General features: G+C 37.3%; 1 protein-coding gene across 1 annotated transcript in view; it reads left to right on the plus strand.

Annotated features, from left to right (window-relative positions):
* The first annotated feature begins 20644 nt into the window (after positions 1-20644).
* Positions 20645-22301, plus strand: part of LOC126252948 (RING-box protein 1A) — a 34315-nt gene continuing 32658 nt past the window's right edge. Inside the window, exons 1-3 of the mRNA XM_049953961.1 lie at positions 20645-20860; positions 20949-20976; positions 21057-21178. Of these exons, the coding sequence (XP_049809918.1) occupies positions 20768-20860; positions 20949-20976; positions 21057-21178 (243 nt within the window). The 5' untranslated portion in view covers positions 20645-20767. The remainder of the gene's footprint in view (positions 20861-20948; positions 20977-21056; positions 21179-22301) is intronic.

The raw sequence follows: 22301 nt of genomic DNA on the forward strand, positions 1-22301 counted from the left end.
GATAAATAGTCAAAGGAGAACTGTAAGTGTGGTAAGGGAGATGTGATAAAAAGATGCGAAATGGACTGCCCAAATCTGAATAATAGGCAGCAAATATGTGCAGTAAATTTTCTGAATATTATTGTTTATTAGTAAGTAAGGAAATGGACTGCCATTCAATGCAAGCAGCAACAAATTGTCTTATTGTGTCTATAGGTATTTGTATTTGCTTTTGTAGCTAAATGTTTGTGTTCCAGACTTTGATTTTTTATTTCTCTGAGAAATTTAATAATGATAAGTAATTTGCTATTTAAATAATGTTGTGATAGGAGGTTGGACTGTGCCAAAGGCACTTAAGCAAACGATAGGTAAATGTTCTTCATATGTTAAAAAGTATAGACCTAAATAATGTGAGTGAAAGGAAGTTTGTGGTATAAAATTTTTGATGGGACTTTCACACAAAGATTCAGAACCATTGTATAAATATAAAATTTAGTGTTCCCATCAAATCTGCACTTAGTGAAATTTACTGGAAACAGCGGCATGTGTAACAGCAACAACGTTGTCCTATGGTACATATCATAATTTTTTTTCTTCTGATTTTTGATAAATTAGTGTAATCGATGTTCTGATTTCATTTCTTTTCTTTTGATGTCATTATGTTAAGGAAACTATAAACAACTTTGAATGTAAATATTAATATTTATGTCAAATTTCAAGCAATGTTATAACAGAATTGAAATGTAAGAAACGTTGAATCTGTTGTAAGATGTTAAAGTTGTAATTGTGCGTCTGGTCCATACATAGGCAATGTATTGGGATATGTAGAATGCAAAACCTCTGGTGAATACCCTGTCTGTAGGGGAGCGGTAAAAGGTGGATGGCAGGCAAGCGCGGGAAAATACACACGGGCGCTGCACGGCATAACGGGCTCAGCAGTAGTAGTCGGAGTTGGGCATTGGTCTGAGCCACACGTTCTGGATCGAGGAGGCTCTCCTGGAAGACATAGTTTCATTGAGCCTCGGATGTGCTGTCCCGACACCTATACAGCATGGCAAAATTCCATAGGCACTAAATGGAAAAGAATTGCGACGCTAAGAAGAAGCAAAGTGCCGATACATCAAGAACCATTGCTGTGATTGTATGTGTGCCTGTGCCTCGCCAGCTCGCCGCCTGCCGACCGCCGCTTCGATACGAACAGGTTGAAACTTTTAGTACTGTACTCGTGTGGACCAGTGTTACTTTTGTTCCATACTGTTCAATAACAACTTAAATATTACCAGAACTGTCCTATCAATTAATTATCCTCACAACAAACCTAGACATGGTCCTTTCCACATGTTGTGCAATCCGAGTGTCCCGAGATGAAGATTTTATGTTAATAATAATTACTTGCAGACCTAGCTATGTTAGAATGATGTTTAAAGAACTGTTTTGTTAATGAATCTATAGGTAAATAACAAAGGTCTGACAAAGTGGGAAGATAATTTTGAAATTGGTTTAGTAATGAAGTTTAATTATTTTGAGGCAGATATAATGGTAATTAAATGAGCAGGAAATAAGCTAAAATGAGTAGTAACTCATATAGTGGAAATTTTGAGTGCTTAATTATTTTAATAAATTAATTGTTTTAATACAGTGATCGTAACAGTTTCAGGGTCCCCCCCCCTCTTTCTTATTCATTTGAATTCTGAAGTGTTCTAAACTGATTAGACCAGCAAAGTAAAAGCCAATACAAAAAACCAAAATTTATCAGTGTTTTACATTTATCAAAATTGACATTGTGTGTGTGTTTCGAAAGTACTATTTCTAGGGTAACCTATGCCCGATTTTAATCAGATCAATAGACAGTACGAAGTTTCGTAGTAAACATTATAGTGTAATGTTGTTTATTTATGGTTTATCCATATTGGTACAGAAAGAGAAATTATGAGTTCAGTAGATTTTCTGGTTCTAAAATTTACCATATTATGCAGTGTTACTACGTGTTGTTATGCTTGAACGTACATCAACTTGTACAGGGAAGAAACTCAGTTAATGCCTAATTAGGCTGGCGACCGTATTATTAAGAAATTGGTAACGTCTTCTGTGTTGTTTCTTGTCCGTCCTGATATGTAGTTGCATTTCGGACTTGATTGACGTATCATTGTTATTACTGAGTGGGTGTAAGTCTGATTTGCATCCATTCAGGTACATGCGTTCAATGTCTATACAAAAATCCTTTCTCTTAAGGTGAGGCCCGTCAGCTTACTATAGTACAGGCTTTAAGGAGTAGTGTTACAATGGGACTTGGATGAACTGACTAAATCAGAGGTTGTACAGAGTTTCAGGGAGAGCATAAGGGAACAATTGACAGGAATGGGGGAAAGAAACACAGTAGAATAAGAATGGGTAGCTTTGAGGGATGAAGTAGTGAAGGCACCAGAGGTATCAAGGTGGTAGAAAGACGAGGGCTGGTAGAAATCCTTGGGTAACAGAAGAAATATTGAATTTAATTGATGAAAGGAGAAAACATAAAAATGCAGTAAATGAAGCAGGCAAATAGGAATACAAACGTCTCAAAAGTGAGATCGACAGGAAGTGCAAAATGGCTAAGCAGGGATAGCTAGAGGACAAATGTAAGGATGTAGAGGCTTATCTCACTAGGGGTAAGATAGATACTGCCTTCAGGAAAATTAAAGAGACCTTTGGAGAAAAGAGAACCACCTGTATGAATATCAAGAGCTCAGATGGAAACCCAGTTCTAAGCAAAGAAGGGAAAGTAGAAAGGTGAAAGGAGTATATAGAGTGTCTATACAAGGGCGATGTACTTGAGGACAATATTATGGAAATGGAAGAGGATGTAGATGAAGATGAAATGGGAGATAAGATACTGTGTGAAGAGTGTGACAGAGCACTGAAAGACCTGAATCGAAACAAGGCCCCGGGCGTAGACAACATTCCATTAGGACTACTGACAGCCTTGGGAGAGCCAGTCCTGACAAAACTCTACCATCTGGTGAGCAAGATATATGAGACAGGCGAAATTCTCTCAGACTTCAAGAAGAATATAATAATTCCAATCCCAAAGAAAGCAGGTGCTGACAGATGTGAAAATTATCGAACTATCAGTTTAAGAAGTCACAGTTACAAAATACTAATGCGAGTTCTTTACAGACGAATGGAAAACTAGTAGAAACCGACCTCAGGGAAGATCAGTTTGGATTCCGTAGAAATATTGGAACACGTGAGGCAATACTGACCCTAAGACTTATCTTAGAAGCTAGATTAAGGAAAGGCAAACCTATGTTTCTAGCATTTGTAGACATAGAGAAAACTTTTGACAATGTTGACCGGATTACTCTCTTTCAAATTCTGAAGGTGGCAGAGGTAAAATACAGGGAGCGAAAGGTTATTTACAATTTGTACAGAAACCAGATGGCAGTTATAAGAGTCGAGGGGCATGAAAGGGAAGCAGTGGTTGGGAAGGGAGTGAGACAGGGTTGTAGCCTCCCCCCAATGTTTTTCAATCTGTATGTTGAGCAAGCAGTAAAGGAAACAAAAGAAAAATTCGGAGTTGGTATTATATCCATGGAGAAGACATTGTAATTCTGTCAGAGACAGCAACGGACTTGGAAGAGCAGTTGAACGGAATGGATAGTGTCTTGAAAGTAGGATATAAGATGTACATCAACAAAAGCAAAACGAGGATAATGGAATGTAGTCGAATTAAGTCGGGTGATGCTGAGGGAATCAGATTAGGAAATGAGACACTTAAAGTAGTAAAGGAGTTTTGCTATTTGGGGAGCAAAATAACTGATGATGGTCGAAGTAGAGAGGATATAAAATGTAGACTGGCAATGGCAAGGAAGGCATTTCTGAAGAAGAGAAATTTATTTAACATCGAGTATACATTTAAGTGTCAGGAAGTCGTTTCTGAAAGTATTTGTATGGAGTATAGCCATGTACGGAAGTGAAATGTGGGCGATAAATACTTTGGACAAGAAGAGAATACTAATGACGAGGTATTGAATAGGATTGGGGAGAAGAGAAGTTTGTGGCACAACTTGACTAGAAGAAGGGATCGGTTGGTAGGTCATGTTCTGAGGCATCAATGGATCACAAATTTAGTACTGGAGGGCAGCGTGGAGGGTAAAAATCGTAGAGGGAGACCAAGAGATGAATACACTAAGCAGATTCAGAAGGATGTAGGTTGCAGTAGTTACTGGGAGATGAAGAAGCTTGCACAGGATAAAGTAGCATGGAGAGCTGCATCAAACCAGGCTCAGGACTGAAGACCACAACAACAACAACAACAACAACAACAACAACAACAACATTTATTTTTAAAGATTTTTGTATTACAAAGATACAAAAAATTTTTTGGTGATACATTTCATTCGATTGCTGTAATCTGTAGCACCTGAGGGTATAATTGCATTAATCTTCAGGGGGGTACATCCTTACTTTGTGTACCATGTGTGTGACAAACACAAGGAGCCCTAGCTAATATGGTATTTGCTTATACAACTTTACAAATCGGTACCATATTTCTCTAACACAGAATTACACAGCTATCTGATTATTTGATAGAGAAACAAAAAAAATTTTTTTACTACATCAGTGACACATGTTTACGCAATTACACAGTTGGATAGCTTCACACTTATGAAATTGTATTTTTTCTGTACTTTGTCAACTGTTCATATTTTTTGGAACCATTGTGATACTATGAGAGCTTTGAATGATGTATTTGGTATGGGATTATAATTTTTAAAGTACGTTTGATGTAGATAACATTATTGAAATGAACAGAGAATTTTTTTTAGGTTTTGAAATTATTGGAGGAAGCTTTGACGATTTTGAGATTTGACTGAGAAGTTCTGATATTATTATGAAGACGATATGTATTATGCTGTTGAGGTATGTTTATGATCAATAAACTGATGCTATATGAGGAATTTATTATGATGAAATATTGAAGCAGTGTCGGCGAATATGAGTATGTGTAATAAGGTAAGGAATAATGAGTAGTGGTTAGGGTCTCAGATTTGTGAAAACGGATGTTGGAAACAAGAATCGTACTTTAAGAGTTATGAAATGTGTGTACATGCATGAATGTATGACAATGACGGCGAAAATTTTTTGGACATTGTTATATTTATAGGCTTTTGTTTCTACACATTTGTAACGCAAATTCTCGACCTGTGAAATTTTTATATTAGACTGTCACTGTAGTGCAAACTGCTGTCGTAAATATTTCGGTAAGAAAGCCAAGTGACCTTGACATAATGCATTGTGAGCAGCCAGCTGCACCAGCCGCCTGGAGAAAAAGCCATTAGGTGGAGAAAAAAGAGGCCATTAACCTCGCTATTGACATTCCTTTGTAGAAAGCATCGCAAATATGACACACTATTACTTGGAAACATATGATTATACTGTGGAGCTTTGCTTTACATAGTTGCTTATTTCATTTGATATCTGGTTTCCAGCTGTCTTGCAGCATTGGTTATATAAAATAAAATTAAATGCATTTGCTAATGTGAACACTTTCTGTCATCAGATCTAGTAAATAAAAATTTTATGATCCACATTCTTCGAAAAATGAGCACTTGGAAAGGAAAGAACAATAAGAAGGGACTAATGGCAGTAACTGCGTACATGATTTGTGGTGCACCACTGTAATTACATAGACATGAAGATGTGAATAGACATTTTCCTTGTATGCATTGTTGTCTTTAGTGTACTATTTTTTCTGCTTGAGCTTTGTCATATTTAGGTATAAGTTATAGCACTTGCTGCTGCTGTTTACCAGGCAAAGTGCTACTCAATTTCACTTTGTATTACTCTGTTAAGCCAGTTTTGCTACTGATCTATTTTTCTTGTTGCTGCACATTGGCTCATATTAGTTGTAATGTTGCATTTGCTTTGCTAATTTAGATATACTGCTGCTTGCTTTGCCAATTTGCATTTTTTTATCATTGCTGTTTGTGTTAATTTGTTGTGTGTTGCTGCATTGCCTCGTCCCTTAGTATATATGTCTGAGCTCAGTAGATTTAAGTTAGCTTAAGAGGGGGCATACTGTATAAGAAACTAACTATGAAGAATAGGGAAAGAATGCATTGAGAAGTTATATGAAAAAGATTTGGACAAAAATGAGTATTGTACAATGAGAAATATTTATTTTAAAAGAGCAAATGAACAAAACAGTAGGGTTTAGGGACAACAGGGTTAGATAGGATTTTTGTTTGCAGGAAAGATCTATGGAATGAAGTTTTGGGTTGCACTGCAGTACCAAATGTTACACTGAAAACGAACCCTGTCCTTTCCTTTTGTGTTATTCCACTATGTGTATTTGTGTTTTTCCTGTCTTTGTGTGTTTAGCTAATAAGATTTATGTTGTAGAACTTTTCTAATACTAAGCTACATGCACTATGATGAGTAATACTGTTATCCTCAAATATAAATTGCATTAATAATATGTTATTTACTTTGTAAAGATGTTTAGACATTATTTTCGAAAGCTATTCTGATCTTTTATGTATTTACTTATGTAATAATTCCTGTAACACCGATGTATAAGTTTATTTCTATTCTTTTGTAAAGCCTGTATTACTATAAATGTTATATGTACTATTATGTTCTTTAATGATGTTTTCTGTACCTTTGTAATTGTATTCTCATGTTATAAAATTGTAATGGTCACCGGTTCATCAAATTAAGTAACTCGTAAGCATTCGTTTCACTGCACACATTTCTGTTGGTCATAGTATATGCACAGTATGTGAGAAGTTGGGACTTTTATTGTTTGCACATATGTTAATAATTCAGCAAGGGACTAGTTAACAGCATTGTTGGTTCTAAGGACAATTCCAAAAACTTTGTGAGTGCCCAAGTGGTGGTTTATGGACTTGCTATATTGTCCACAAGATTCTTCGATGGTGATTGTGCACCTGCACAGTCGCAACAAATGGCTGCTGGGTCTACATTGGGTCTACACCTTTATGACTCACCAATACCACTATTTCTACAAGGACTGCAGTGGGTCTGCACCTCTGGTGGCCCACCAATACCATAATCTCTACTAGGACTACAGTGGGTCTGCTCTGTGATGACCTATCTACCAATATTCTTCAAAATTTCGACTGAATCTGCTGTGGGTTTGCTCTGTTGTGGCCCATAACCTGTCTGCATGTCAAGAGTCAGCACTGTCTTCCTGTTGGAAGGACAATACTACTACTTCATGACTGCATGGAAATCCACTACCTCCATGTGCATTTTCCTTTACTGATAATACATTGAGAAAAACACTGCGATTTTACTGTGATGAATTATCAGGACTGTCTTTAAGGACTGTGAGAAAATTTTAGCTTTTGACCAACATTGTATCAATAAGTATCTGCATTTGATTTCTTTCTTATTGTACTTATGAAAAATATTTTCAAATCTGTATTGTCCACTGCCCAAAACAATTTGTAAAATTTTTTGTGGGGAGCATGGGGGCTATGAAAGTAGGCTGTTTAGGTTTTTTTGTTGGTAACGCCATGTAGTGCTCTGTATGAAAATCACTGGCTGTGCTGTGTGAAATCTGTGGCTGGTTTGCATTGTTGGAATTTGCTATTGTAGTGTTGGGCAGTTGGCTGTTAACAGCGCATAGTGTTGTGCAGTTGGAGGTGAGCCACCAGCAGTGGTGGATGTGGGGAGAGAAATGGTGGAGTTTTGAGAGCAGATGATCTGGACGTGTGTCCATCAGAAACAGTAAATTTGTAAGACTGGATGTCATGTACTGATATATATATTATGACTTTTGAACACTATTAAGGTAAATACATTGTTTGTTTCTATCGAAATCTTTCATTTGCTAACTATGCCTATCAGTAGTTAGTGCCTTCAGTAGTTAGAATCTTTTATTTAGCTGGCAGTATTGGTGCTCACTGTATTGCAGTAGTTCGAGTAACAAAGATTTTTGTGAGGTAAGTGATTCATGGAAGGTATAGGTTATTGTTAGTCAGGGCCATTCTTTTGTAGAGATTATTGAAAGTCAGATTGCGTTGCACTAAAAATATTGTGGGTCAGTTTAGTGTTGATCAGAATAAGTAAAGAGAGGAATGTCTCAGCACATTCAGTTCTGCTCAGCTATTTGAAGATCAAATAATGTAAGAGGTTTATCAAAACAGTAACTCATAAATTTTTCTAAGGGGACGTTTCAAAGTAAATAAATGAAAAATGAGAATATCCTTTGAAATATTAACTTGATACATGAGCATTAAAAGAAAACATAACAGAATAAATAATGTTGAAACAACTTCTCAAAATAAAAAAATGTTAGATTTGAGGATAACAATATTCCTCATCATAGTGAATGCAGCTTAGTATTTGAAGAAAAAAATTCTACCAAATTTATCTTATCAAGTAAACACACGGAGACAGGAAGAACACAGACACACCAAGGTTGCACATAAATTCACAGAAGAGTAACACAAAAGGAGAGGACAAGGTTTGTTTTCAGTGTAACATTTAGTACTGCAGTACTTGTGGTACTTTATTTCCAATTAAAACTTCATTTTCCCACAGATCTTTCTTCTTATTTCGACATTTGTTCCCATAAAACAATGTCCAAAAGTTTTCTGTCGGCATTCTGGTACTCACATTCACATATATACTTACCTTTCATAACTCTTAAAGTACGATTCTTGGTTTCCAACATTTTTTTCACAAACCAGAGTCCCTAACCACTACTCATTATTCATATACATATACGTCGATACTGCTTCAATATTTCATCATAATAAATACATAGCATAATCAAATTCCTCATATAGCGTCATCTCATTGATCATAACCGTATCTCAACATCATAATACACACCGTCATTGTAATAATATCATCATAACAGATCAATCCAATCTCAAAATCGTCATAGCTTTTTTCAGTTATCGCAAAACCTCCAAAATAAATTCTCTGCTCATTTCAGTAGTGTCATCTACTTTAAACTTACTTCAAAAATAATTATCCCATAAAAATACATCATTCCAGTCTCTCACAGTATCACAAAGGTTTCGAAAATATATGAACAGTTTACAAAGGACAGACAAAGTACAATTTCATAAATGTGAAGTAATCGAAGTGTGTAATTACATAGGTATGTGTCACTGACGTAGTAAATGTTCGTTTCTCTCATTAAAATGACCAGATAGCTGTGTAATTGTGCGTTAGAGAAATATGGTACCAATGTGTAAAATTATATAAGCAAATCCCATATTAGCTAGGGCTCCTTGCGTTTGCCACATGCATGGTACAAAAAGTAGGCGTACCCCCACGAGGGTTATACCTCAGATGTTACAGATTAATACTGCCGAATGAAATGTATCACCGAAAATCTTCTCGGTATCATAGTAGTTCAAAATTATTTCTAAAAATGTTCCAAATCCAAAAGGTAATCACTCAAATGCATTTCATGTAGAACTAAACTATGCTTTTTGGTGTAAGGTAAATTCTAACATTGGCTAACGGTAAAAATGTGCCAAGTGTCGTAGTTCTCATCGTCTACAAGCAAAGTTCTCCAGAAGTCAATGTACTGACCTTCTCCTATACAAAAGTAAAGTGCTATGCGTATAAATGTCGTAGTTATTACGTCTATTGCCATGACCTTGAAAGTACTATGCTCTAACATATTGTTGTGTTACGAAAAACACCTATCTCATTGTAGCTGTCCACAAAAGTCATTACCAAAACATATTTTACTTTTCAGAAGATGTAGAAAAACTGTGCAGACATAAAATAGACACATTGCAAAAGCAATAATGAAGATTGTGTCACTCATTAGTAGCGTCGCAGTATAATCATGTAGCTGTCAAACAAACCAAATACTGTGTCGACTGTAACCTCTCAGAAAGAACTTTAAATAAAAAATGTGTTTTCAAGTAAACCAAACTGTTGCAGTAAAACCTCGTTAGCAATATATGTTCCAAGACTGTGGACTTTATAGACGTGACGTAATCGTGCAACTAACAAGCAAAATGTACACACAATGAGACTGTGTCGTCTGTTCCCTATAGAAGTAAACTCGTAAAATCATTTTCTTAATGTGTTCCATAGATTCTCGACTGGATAGTTAACTTCAAAACATCGCTGCATGCAAAATGTGACAAAGCGTAATAGTAACGTGAAGTGAAAAGTTTAATGGCAAAGACTGAGTCAGAAAGCAAATTTTTTCTCAATAAATGTTTTTACACGAGAAATGTGATGTGATGTAATCTTTTGTTAATTTTTTTTGTACTTTAATAACCAATTAGGAGGAAAGCAATAAGAAATTTAATGAAATCAAGCCTGTGGATGTGTATTATTACTAGAATTCTCGAATGCTCTGAATTTATGCATTGTGATGAAGAGCTTATAGTGAAAGTCATCATGACGAGTCACAAATCTGTCATTCTTGCATCGTGTCGACGGTTCCTTCTCAAAGCTCGCTGCACCTTGCCGACTTCTTTCAAGATCTCCAAAATACCCAGTGTTATTACTTTGTGACGCTTCTGTATTTCTAAAGCCCTCTTCCCGTGTCTGAACGGGAGTATCCTCTGAAATATGTAACTCTTGTATCACGGCGCCAACTGATCTTGCACTTCCTGCATTTCTCTTTTGTGTTGCGTATGAATTTGATTCTGATTTTGTTTGAATTCCCTAATTTGCTCATACTCTTCTGTGTCATTAAAGGCTACCGGTTTTGTATTATTCAGATCATCATCTACATTCATAGATAAATTAGTTAGCTGATCCAAAAGTTGGACTACTTTTTCTGATAATGTGCTCATTTCCTCTGTGTGTTTTTCTGAACCAAGTTTCAGTGTGTCCATTTGTGTTCTACTCTTATCTACTATGTCCATTAAGTTTTCCTGATCTTTTACAGGTTGCGTAAGCGTATCGGTAGATGCAACTGAGTCAGTTTTAGCTTGCAAGGCGTCGTGATTTTCGTGAACAATAATCTGCAGTTCTTTTATGGCTGCTTCATGATTCTGTAATGTGTCTTCATGTTGCGAAAAGATGGGATGAAAATGCTCACATTTATTTATTTAGCGTATGGCTAATACAGACATATCATGAAATTAAATTACCTATAAAGATGTACATATTGGCACAACTGAATATCCAGTCCTTCAATCCAGCGCACTGCATCTGGAGTTTCCAGCAGGAAGTCTTCTTTGGCGCCGCGATAGGTTCGAATCCTGCATTCACTGACAATATGGTGAACAGTCTGGTATGGAGCCCTGCAGTCACAAGCTGGATCAGGCAGCTTCTTCTGCTTAAAGAGAGCATCCCTGCATCGGGCATGGCCGGTACGGATTCTGTTGAGAGTAGTCCAGGTCTTGCGTGGTAAGTCGAATCCACTTGGAAGTTTAGCACCTGAGAAGATGTTATGCAGGTGCACATCTGTCACTGCTTCCCACCGACCTTTCCATTCTTCAAGAGGTTTGAAATTCTTAGCAACCATGTCAGCAGCAACACACAGAGTTGGATGGCGTAATTTCAGTCTCTTGCGATTTAAAAGTGGCAGGTCGCTATGCATGGGTAGGTTAGAATTCCTGGAGATCTTGTAGAATTCTCTCATAAGGGCAGTACATCTGTGTAGATCAGGAGGCATTATACCGGTTAACAGTGGAAGCCAATAAACTGGAGTAGATCTGATTGCGCCAGATATTATGTGCATTGTCGTATTCAGCTGGGTATCAACAAGCCTTGTATGATGACTGTTCATCCAAACGGGTGCACAATACTCAGCACTTGAGTACACCAAGCCCAGAGCTGAAGATCGCAGGGTGGTTGCTGAAGATCCCCAGGTAGTTCCACATAGCTTATGGAGGATGTTGTTTCGAGTCCTCAGCTTTTGAGCTAAGTTAAGATGGTGTTGTTTGAAGCATAGTGTACGATCCAGGATTACACCAAGATATTTTGGGTTCCAATTATGACGAAGAATTCTGCCTCTGAAACTTACTTCCAGTTTTACATTCGCCAACTGGTTATTTAGATGGAAGCAACACACTTCTGTTTTACTCACACTGGGTTGGAGTCTCCAGATTTTGAAGTAATTATCTAATGCAGACAGGTCATTGGCCAGAATCTCTTCTGTTGTCTTCATTTCCTGGTGTTTTACGGCTAGAGCCAAGTCATCAGCATAGCAGTATTTTCTGGACGAAGTGTCAGGTAGATCAGATAGATATAGGTTGAACAGTAAGGGTGAGAGAACTGACCCTTGAGGCAATCCGTTGTTCAGCTTCCTCTCCTTACTTATGTTGCTTCCACTGATTACCTGGAACTTCCGATCACTTAGCATGCTGTTAATCAGTCGAGACATTGTTCTGCAGGGTATGATGCGGAGAACTTTGTAGATAAGGCCTTCCCTCCACACAGTGTCGAAGGCGGCAGTTAGATGTTTTCTGCTTCATTTTGTATCCTGACTCTATGAAGGATGTGAGAGACAATACTTGGTCGCAGCAATTACGCCCTGGTCTGAAGCCTGCCTGATCAACTGGAACATTCTCTAAGATAGCGCTACTTATTCTGTTATATATTAGCCTTTAAAAAAGCTTGTAGCAGCAGCTGAGTAGGGAAATGGGGCGATAGTTTTCTACCTTGTTGCTGGGTTTGCCAGGTTTCAGAGCTGATGATATTATCTTCGCCTTTTTAAACTCCGATGGAAGTTGACCAGTCAGCAGGATGTCAGTGAAGAATTCTGCCAGCCATTTCTTAGCTTTTCCTCCCATATGGATCAGGAATTCTGGATGGATACCACCGACTCCAGGTGCCTTAAGAGGTTTGAGGTCCTTCAGTCCAGACTCAATGTCTGAAGTTGTGAAGGGATGGGTATACTCAGATGAGGGAGGTGCCTTCTTTTTCAGGTCACGAAGCTGTCGTCGGATATGTTCAAAAATGGTTCCAATGGTTCTGAGCACTATGGGACTTAACTTCTAAGGTCATCAGTCCCGTAGAACTTTGAACTACTTAAACCTAACTAACCTAAGGACACCAAGCACATCCATGCCCGAGGCAGGATTTGAACCTGCGACCGTAGCAGTCGCGCGGTTCCATACTGTAGCGCCTAGAACCGCTCGGCCACCCCGGCCGGCGTCTGATATGTCTCGTATGTTTCTTCTCAGGAGGTACTCTTGAGGTAGTAATGATGTGGGAAGCAATTTGGTTTGGTGTTACTTCGGAATTTTTTCTGCCTGCTGGTGCACTTCCTGCCAGTTTTCTCAGAAGACTCCATGCTTTCCTACTCGAGTGGGTAAACTCCATATTTTCGACTGTTCCTGCCCATTTCTGCCTCCGAGACATGTACAAGCTGGACAATAGTTCCATAGCTATCTCTGGGTCACCACTTTGCTGGAAGTGTTGGTACAGTGTTTCACTTTCATCATTCCATCCTGGAACATATTCTTTTCGGTATCTTCTTGGCATACACTTTTTAGCTGTTGCTGTTACTGCACCAATGAAGCATTGATAGTTATTATGTGATGGAGGTATCCATCGAATGGTCTTATCCAGTTCCGTTGAATACTTCATCCAGTCAGCTTTCTGAAAATTCCATCGAGCATGCGGAGTTGATCGTATGACAGGAACCGTGCAGCCAATTTGTATTATTACAGGTCTGTGTTGGCTTTGAGGAAAGGCATCTATTACTTTCCTTGTGGTGTTGATGGGAAAGCCAGTTTCGTTGCAGCTAACAAAGCATAAGTCAGGATTTGAATCCTTGTCCCAAGCAGCTGACCTGAAAGCGCCTTGATCTTTGGCATCAAACACTAGATGAAGATTATTCTCTTAGACCCAGTCTGCAAGCATGCTCCCATTTTCATCATTTTGAGAGTACTTCCAAAGTTCGTGGTGACTATTGAAGTCTCCTATGTAAATTGCAGAATGTTCTGCTGTGTGTAGGACACAATCAGGCCATGTTGTTTTGGGTAGTTTGTAAACATTTGTAATAGTAATGCCATGCGATTGTATGACAACTGTATGTGTATCTGCCTCCACACTTGGAGAAATCAGTGAAGGTTCGTTTATGTTGTTACGGACATATGTAGCAATTCCATACACCTCGTGGTAAGTTGCACCAAGTGCAGAATATCCAGGAATTTGACCTCGGCTTCGGAATATTTCTTCGCTGGAAACACGAGTTTCCTGAATGACGACGACATCGATATTGTTGTCCAGCAAAAACTTTGACAGTTAGTCACACTTTGCCCTGCTAATGATTTCGATATTCAGTTGAAGGAGTCTGATAGTTGGTCCAATGTTTCTTGTTTATGAGCTCTGAAAAGAACTGTTTCTGCTATTCAGTTGATATGTCATTGCCAGGATATCCTTTGGATAGTCTGGCTGCCTGTAATCACTGTTACTCAATTAGCACCACCCAGGAGGCACGTGTAGGGTATTTTAAGGTTAAACCTATGGACGTGAGCAAATGCTCAGAAATTTGCGTTTTTACATCTTCAGAAACTTTCTGATGTTTCGATTCGATTTCGGATGTCTCAGCAGTTAAATCTTCATGTGTTAATTCAAGTGGTAGTTCGGTCGTGTTAAATTTTTGAAGCTCCTGGTTCATTTGATTAACTTTTTGAAGTAGTAGCAATAAAAATGCATGGGTGACTGAAACATGTTCCACTGCGCTTTTCAGCAGTGTATCCACACTGGAAATACTTATATATCGGAAAACAAAAAATGTGTCTTGAGTAAATTCAGAATTGGGTAATATCGCAAAACCCAAATCTATGGAATTTGCAAGAATTTGTTCTGTAATTTCGCATTCCTGAGGCGAACAATTACCGACCGATCGATCGGCAGTACTTCTCTGTTCACTGATTGTTTCCATTTCTACACCGTTATTTACTGCCTGGTCTATGTCCCTATACACAATTATCAAATTACTGTCTTAAACATTTGTCAATTCGTTACAAGGTGATGGTAACACGCTACTCTCGTCTTCACTGCAATTTCTCAAATTGCTTTGCAGCCTAGTTTATGCTTTCCACACGCCATGATTGTCACACTACTTTACATGATAACACACCAAAAAGAACTTGAAAAAAATAAGAAGACTCACTAAAATAACACTGAAAATAATAAATATCCAATTAATTGCAAAAGAGACTGCGAGATACTTAATGCAAATCGACATGCATGCCACAACTGCTTTGCTTATTACAATACAGTACAACAATGAGAAACTAAAACTATAAGGGAAATTCTCTATATACAATTACATGCTAGAAACGAGCAATAAATAATTTCTAATCTAGCACTAATTATTCAAACTACAAGAAAAATCAGAAGAGTCCAGTGAGATATCCTCGGCTAAGGGTCGCCAGATGAAACTTAATAAAAATGATTTTATTTACTTAGACTGAAATAACTGAGATGATGAAACTTCTTAATTAAGATTTTACTTAAACTGCTGAGTGCTTAATACTTTTAAACTGCTGAGTGAAATTGACTATACTGTCTCTTTGCTATTTTATCATTTCAACACTGACCTACAGAATTTGCCCTGAGAAACAGAACTCAAACTTTCCTTTTCATTAATCACCACAATACTCAAGGATAACTCGATCTGACTGCTTTAAATTTGATAGTCTGACTTCAAATAATTAATACAAAAGAATGGCCCTGAAATAGAAGATATCCTAACAATAACCCATACATATCAGAAGTCACTTACTTCACAAAAATCTTCATCACAAGAACTACAGCAATGCCGCAAGCACTAAAACAACCAGCTAAATAAAAGATTCTAATTACTGAAGGCTCTAACTACTAATAGGCATGTGGTTAGCAAAGGAAAGATTTTGTTGCAGATCAAACAATGTATTTACCTTAATAATGTGACAATCAGTTAAAAAATTATATAATCGTGTGTGACATCCAGTTTCAAAAATTATATAATCATTTACAAATTACATTTCCATGAAGGACACACGTCCAGATCGTCCACTCACACTAACACTTCAAACCTCCATCACTGCTGGCTACTCACACCCAACTTCCATCACTGCTGCCTGTTCACCTCCAACTGCTAGTCTGACCAGCCACAGAGTCTCTTACAGAGTGCTCACAGTGCTGTCAGAGTTATTAATGCAGAGCGCTACATAGCGCTGCCAACATACAAACACATAAACAGCCTACTTACACAATTCAACAAGCAGCCTTTGTGATATCTGGAACTGCCTTTCAATATCGTGGGTACTTTACTGAGATGACTGGTGAATGGGTGCAGGAATTGCTTCCTCTGTGGAGTATGTCTAGTCCTTGTATGGCATTTTTTCTTTATGTGTAGACGAAAATTACCTATTTCCCAAAGATATTGTCCCAGGCAACAAAAACATTTTTATTTCGACAGCGCCTTTTACGGCACAGCACAAAATATGCATTAGTGGTAGCAGTAGCTTGGTTATCAGACACACCCAGCACCAAAAGCACCGCATATCGAGGTATTCATTGTTTCTGTTCTCTGACAGGAAGTCGTTATACATTAACTTGACAGGACCAGTTATGTTTGTGCACTGCACAATTAGTATACGCTTGTATGCAGTGTAATGGCTCCCACTGCCATGTGATATGCTATTGCCATGTGTATCATTTGTATTGATGAAATGAATTCATCTCACCAAATTGACATAATCTGCCTCTCTGAACATCAAGTGACCACTGGTATAGATATGTTAGACATTTCAGGATTTAAGCTAGCTTCCTACTTCTGCAGAGTAGATATGGATGGAGGAGGAGTTGCCAAATTTAGTAAAAACTGCCATACATTCAAGAACATTGACATTAATAAATTCTGTTTAGAGCAGCATCTAGAAGCATGTGCAACAGAAGCAGAGTTCCATAACAGATCCTATATAATAGCAACTATTTACCGAGCGCCTGCAGGAAATTATAATCTATTCATAAATCATCTAGAAGCTCTTTTGGGTTATTTAACAGGAAGAAACAAAGAAATTTTGATTGCTGGTGACTTTAATACAGATTTTCTAATGTAATCTTCCAGTAAACATTTACTGCAGTTAGTAATGTTGTCTTTCAATCTAACTCACACCATAAACTTTCCAACTAGGATCACTAAATCCTCAAGGACAGCCGTTGATAACATTTTTATGGACAAATCGAAGTAACAAAATCATAACATAAAACCTGTAATAAATGGACTGTCAGATCATGACATGGAGCTCCTTGTTTTAGATGTAAATTCTAAGCAGATTATCAAGACTGCTAAATCTGCGTACATAAGAGTAGTCAATCAACCAAAAATTGAGAGTTTTAGAAAACTGCTCAAAGATATCAACTGGAAGCTTGTTTATAGTGCCCATGTCATGAACGAAAAAATAACACATTCATGAACAATGTCATTACCTTGTTTGAAAACTGTTTTCCTCTAAAAATTACTCAAATTAAACAGAAGTCTATAATAAAACCATGGATTACACAAGGAATAAGAATTTCCTGTAAGACAAAAAGGAAAATGTATCTGTCAACCAAGAATAGTTGCAATGCTGATGATTTAGCTAAATGCAAGGAATACTGTAAAATATTAAAAAAAAATAATTCAGACATCTAAACAAATGCACTAAGATAGCAATGTCAGGGAACAAAATAAAAACAATATGGGATATAGTGAAGGAGGAGACTGATAGAACCAGAAAGGAACGGGAGCAAATAGCATTAAGGGTAGATGACACATTAGTAACCGATGGGCATAGTGTGCAAATCTATTTAACAAGAACTTTATATCCATTACTGATAGAATGGGATTGTCAGGATCAGTAAATAATGCCCTTGAATATCTGAAACTAGCCTTTACAAATAGCTTCAGGTACATGAATATGTTACTCACTTCACCAAAAGAAATAACTTCCATAATAAAATCTTTAAAAGCAAAGCATTCTAGTGGTTACGATGAAATATCAACAATGTTAATTAAGGCATGTTCTTGTGAGTTCAGTAAAATTCTAAGTTACTTGTGTAACCAGTCAATTATAACTGGGACATTTCCTGACTGGCTAAAATATGCAGATGTTAAGCCTCTATTCAAGAAAGGGGATAAAGAATACCATCAAACTACAGACCGATTTCACTTTTGCCAGCATTCTCAAAACTTTTAGAAAAAGTAATGTACAGGCAGCTTCTCAACCATCTGACCACAAATAACATATTATCAAGAACACAATTTGGATTTCTGAAGGGTTCTGATACCGAGAAGGCTGTTAACACCTACAGAGAAAATGTACTTAATTCATTAAATAACAAATTACAATCAGCAGGTATTTTCTGTGATTTGTCAAAGGCATTTGATTGTGTGAACCACAACATCCTTTTAAATAAATTAGAATTCTATGGTGTCATGGGCAGTGCTGCAAAATGGTTCAAGTCATACGTCGCCAACAGGAAATAAAGGGTGTCACTGCGAGGGACTAGTGAATTAAGTCATCAGTCATCATCAGAATGGGAAGAAATTACATGCAGTGTCCCACAAGGATCCATCTTAGGGCCATTGCTTTTTCTTGCGTACATTAATGATCTCTCATCAGTTACACTGCCAGAAGCAGAGTTCGTTTTGTTTGCAAATGACACAAGTATTGCAATAAATAGTATGTCGAGTGTAGTTCTAGAAAGATCTGTTAATGATATTTTCATGGATATTAATAAATGGTTTAAAGCCAACTCACTGACATTAAACTTCGAAAAGACTCACTATATGCAATTCAGAACCTGTAAGAGGTTTCCACCCAGCATACGCATAAAGTATCAAGAAGAGCAGATAGAAGATGTTGACAGTCTTAAATTCCTGGGATTACAACTTGATAATAAATTCAGTTTAGAGGAGCACACCATAGAATTGCAGAAATGCCTTAACAAATCTGTATTTGCAATTCGAGTGTTAGCAGACTTAGACGACATAAGAATGAAAAAGCTTGCATACTTTGCCTACTTTCATTCAATAATGTCATATGGTAAAATATTTTGGGGTAACTCTACAAGTCAACCAAAAGCTCAGAGTCCAAAAGCATGTGATAAGTATTATTTGTGGAGTAAATTCACAGGCATCCTGTAGAAACCTCTTCAAAAAACTGGGTGTACTAACTACTGCTTCTCAGTATATTTACTCCTTAATGAAATTTGTCCTAAATAATATATCTCTTTTTCCAACAAACAGCTCAGTTCATACATACAGTACCAGGAACAAAAATGATCTGCACAAGGACTTAAAAGCACTTACTTTAGTTCAAAAAGCGGTCCACTACTCAGGAACACTTATCTTCAATAATTTGCCAGCAAACATAAAAAATTTAGTTACAAATAAAGATCAGTTTAAAAGGAGTCTGAAAGACTTACTAGTGGCCAACTCCTTCTACTCCATTGACGAATTTTTTAATAGAAACAAATGATGTATTGTATATATTCATACTATTACTATTATTATTTCAGCTTTAAAAAAAATTGACATGTTCCACATCCACTAGTATCTCCTCAGCACTGATCTATGGAACGAAAAACTAATCTAATCTAATCTAAGACAAAATGATTTCCCGCTTATAAATGACGAGCCCTATGGAACACACATCTAAAAAATTAATAACGGAACCTGATGAGGATTCGAACCATAGCCCCATGGTGGATGTGAGTCTGAGTCTGAGCAGTCAACTCAGTGAGCTACAGTAGCTGGTATGGTAGTGTGGGATGATACACGTTCCTTTATAGTTCTGATGTGCTGCACAATGTGACAGTGTTTCCAGCTCCTTGTTTTCATATCTGCGTTTTCGAAATGTACATGATCTGATTTTGCTATATAAACTTTTGTGTTGAATTTGGCCGAGGAGTCGCATGCCCGCCTCCAAGTATGGCATTTTTTTCTTCACTCTGTATACAGTGTGCACATCACCTCTGTCCTATTATTGTAAAACCTAAATAATTTCTCGCTTACAGACATCTTACTTTACTTTCGGAAGAACACTCAATAGAAAAAATATCCATGTCGTCATGGAACATTTGCAGTTTGCTACGAAAACAAAGTACAATAACAAAAATGAAAATTAAGAAGATGCAAAAACACAAAATCCATTACTAGCATACATGTGAGGCCAGGAAAATAAGTTAACTTCTATTGTTACCAGACGACAAGATCGTCAAAACTTTCTGCCAGAGAACTATTGATGTGACATGAGTCATTGACTATCTATGTGAATCCCACCACTTGAAATGCTTTGTGAGGTGTTTAGACTTTGTGTGACTTGACGCAACGCAACGGAACGGTCAGTGTTCCTATTTTCGCAGACTGCAGCAGCGTTCTCCCTACCAAGTCAGAGCATTCTAATCGAGAAACCTGACCTTGTCTTCCTGTTCCATCCCGTTCCGTTCCGTCGATGGCTTGTGTGAATGACGCCATTACAATGCATCGTGGAGTATTTTGACGTTTCGTCAATAGTGACTGAATCTTAGTACCGACTGCTTGCGAATCAGTACAAAAGGGAAGGGAAAAAATTATGGAGTGAAAACAAACATTGTGAACATAATATTCTTTTCAAGGGTAATTTGCAATTCATAACATTCAGCAACAGATTAGAATCTGTTTCTGAAAACTGATATGCAATGAAATTCCTTAGCACTCTTTGGGAATCAGAGATACAAGCACATGAAGTAATTCACAATGTCATCACCATTAACGTAAAGTCTTTGGCGAAATTCAGTTGAAGGGAAATTTACTTTCAGGAGTGAATGTTTGTTGCGTATTTGTAAAGTAGCAGTTACAAGGGTTTTTAAAGTTGGAATGGCTTCAGCTATGGATGTTGACGATGAGGAGGTAGATTTCGCAGCATCCAGCAGCACAAAGGGAGAAAAGAAACGTTTTGAAGTAAAGAAGGTATTTAATTTAGGAATCATTCCAGATCCTATTTTGTCTGGCGTGTGGAATCAATTTCGTATTTTAAAATGTCATAACTATTTTTCAGTGGAATGCTGTCGCGCTGTGGGCATGGGGTATGTGTTGACGGTGACAATAAAAAGTTATAATTGTTTTATACGAAATGGCCTCCTGCTAACTGTTACTTTCCTTATAGATATCGTCGTCGATAACTGTGCAATTTGCCGGAACCATATAATGGATTTGTGTATAGAGTGCCAGGCTAATCAGGCGTCAGCCACCAGCGAAGAGTGCACAGTAGCATGGGGAGTCTGTAATGTGAGTACAGGTGTAAACATCGCCCTGTCCATTTGTTGTGGTTTGTGTATCATAATAAAACGCATGTTGCAGAGCAAACACCCTTTTCTCTCTTTCTTGCGGCCTTGGCAAGTGAACGGACATGCGCAAGAAAGTTTCTTTATATGTCAAAGAAGCTACCCGCAAGTGCATAATTTACAAAAATTTGTATTTTTTGCGTTGTTCTTCTAGAGTTCTGATGGATGATGCATCATTTAGGAAATTAGCATTGATCAGATTCTGCCTTGTGCCAGTGGTTGACAATCATTATGATTTTTAAGATGATAGAAAAGTTGTACACAAATTATGAGCTCTGTTTCCTTTCTATTGTCGTTGTGATGTTGATTTTGTTAGTTATCAGAAATTTAAATGTTTAGTGAAGACAGTAAGCTGTATTGGGTTTAATACATTCTATAAACATTGTTGTTTTCGTTTAGACAAATACCAGTATTTCTATAGATTGTGGTAACTGTGACTATTTGTTCTGAAATATCATGGTGTATGTAGAACGAATATCACAAATAGTGTGACAGAGCTGCCCCTAAAAAAAACGGGAGTTGTCACGGCATTAAGGTGTAAATAGCTTGAGGTCAAGGTTATACATTACCGTTGTGCACTCAGCATTTCATACATTGGTAAAATTTTGCTATAAACAGTGGCTGCATCGTGTAATGTTGACAGCGGCTGCCCTTGAAGTAAATAATTAATGCTGTTCCTGCTGTATGTTTGAAGGTTCTTGTATGTATCCTTGTCTACTCTGTACATTAATTATGCTGTTAAAATGAACATTTCAAATCAGAATGTTTCCTTCAGTATGAATGTCACATAACTCCGAGCATTCAACAGTCGTTTGCAACATCGGTAGGCAATGCTGCCACAAGTGAAATTGAACCAATATATGTAATTATGACCACATGTGAGACTTCAATCATTGGTCCAATTATATCTTAGGTATTTAAGTTCAGTCTGTGATCTTCATTATACACTTTTCTTCATAAAGTTTGAAATTGCTACATAAATTCAGAAAAATGATAAAGATTGCTGCATAATGTGTACACATGCTGTACATAATTTTTGAAAATACCAGAAGAGAACCGTACTGCAA

Source organism: Schistocerca nitens, chromosome 4 (genome assembly GCF_023898315.1).
Source record: "Schistocerca nitens isolate TAMUIC-IGC-003100 chromosome 4, iqSchNite1.1, whole genome shotgun sequence".
NCBI classification, from domain to species: domain Eukaryota; kingdom Metazoa; phylum Arthropoda; class Insecta; order Orthoptera; family Acrididae; genus Schistocerca; species Schistocerca nitens.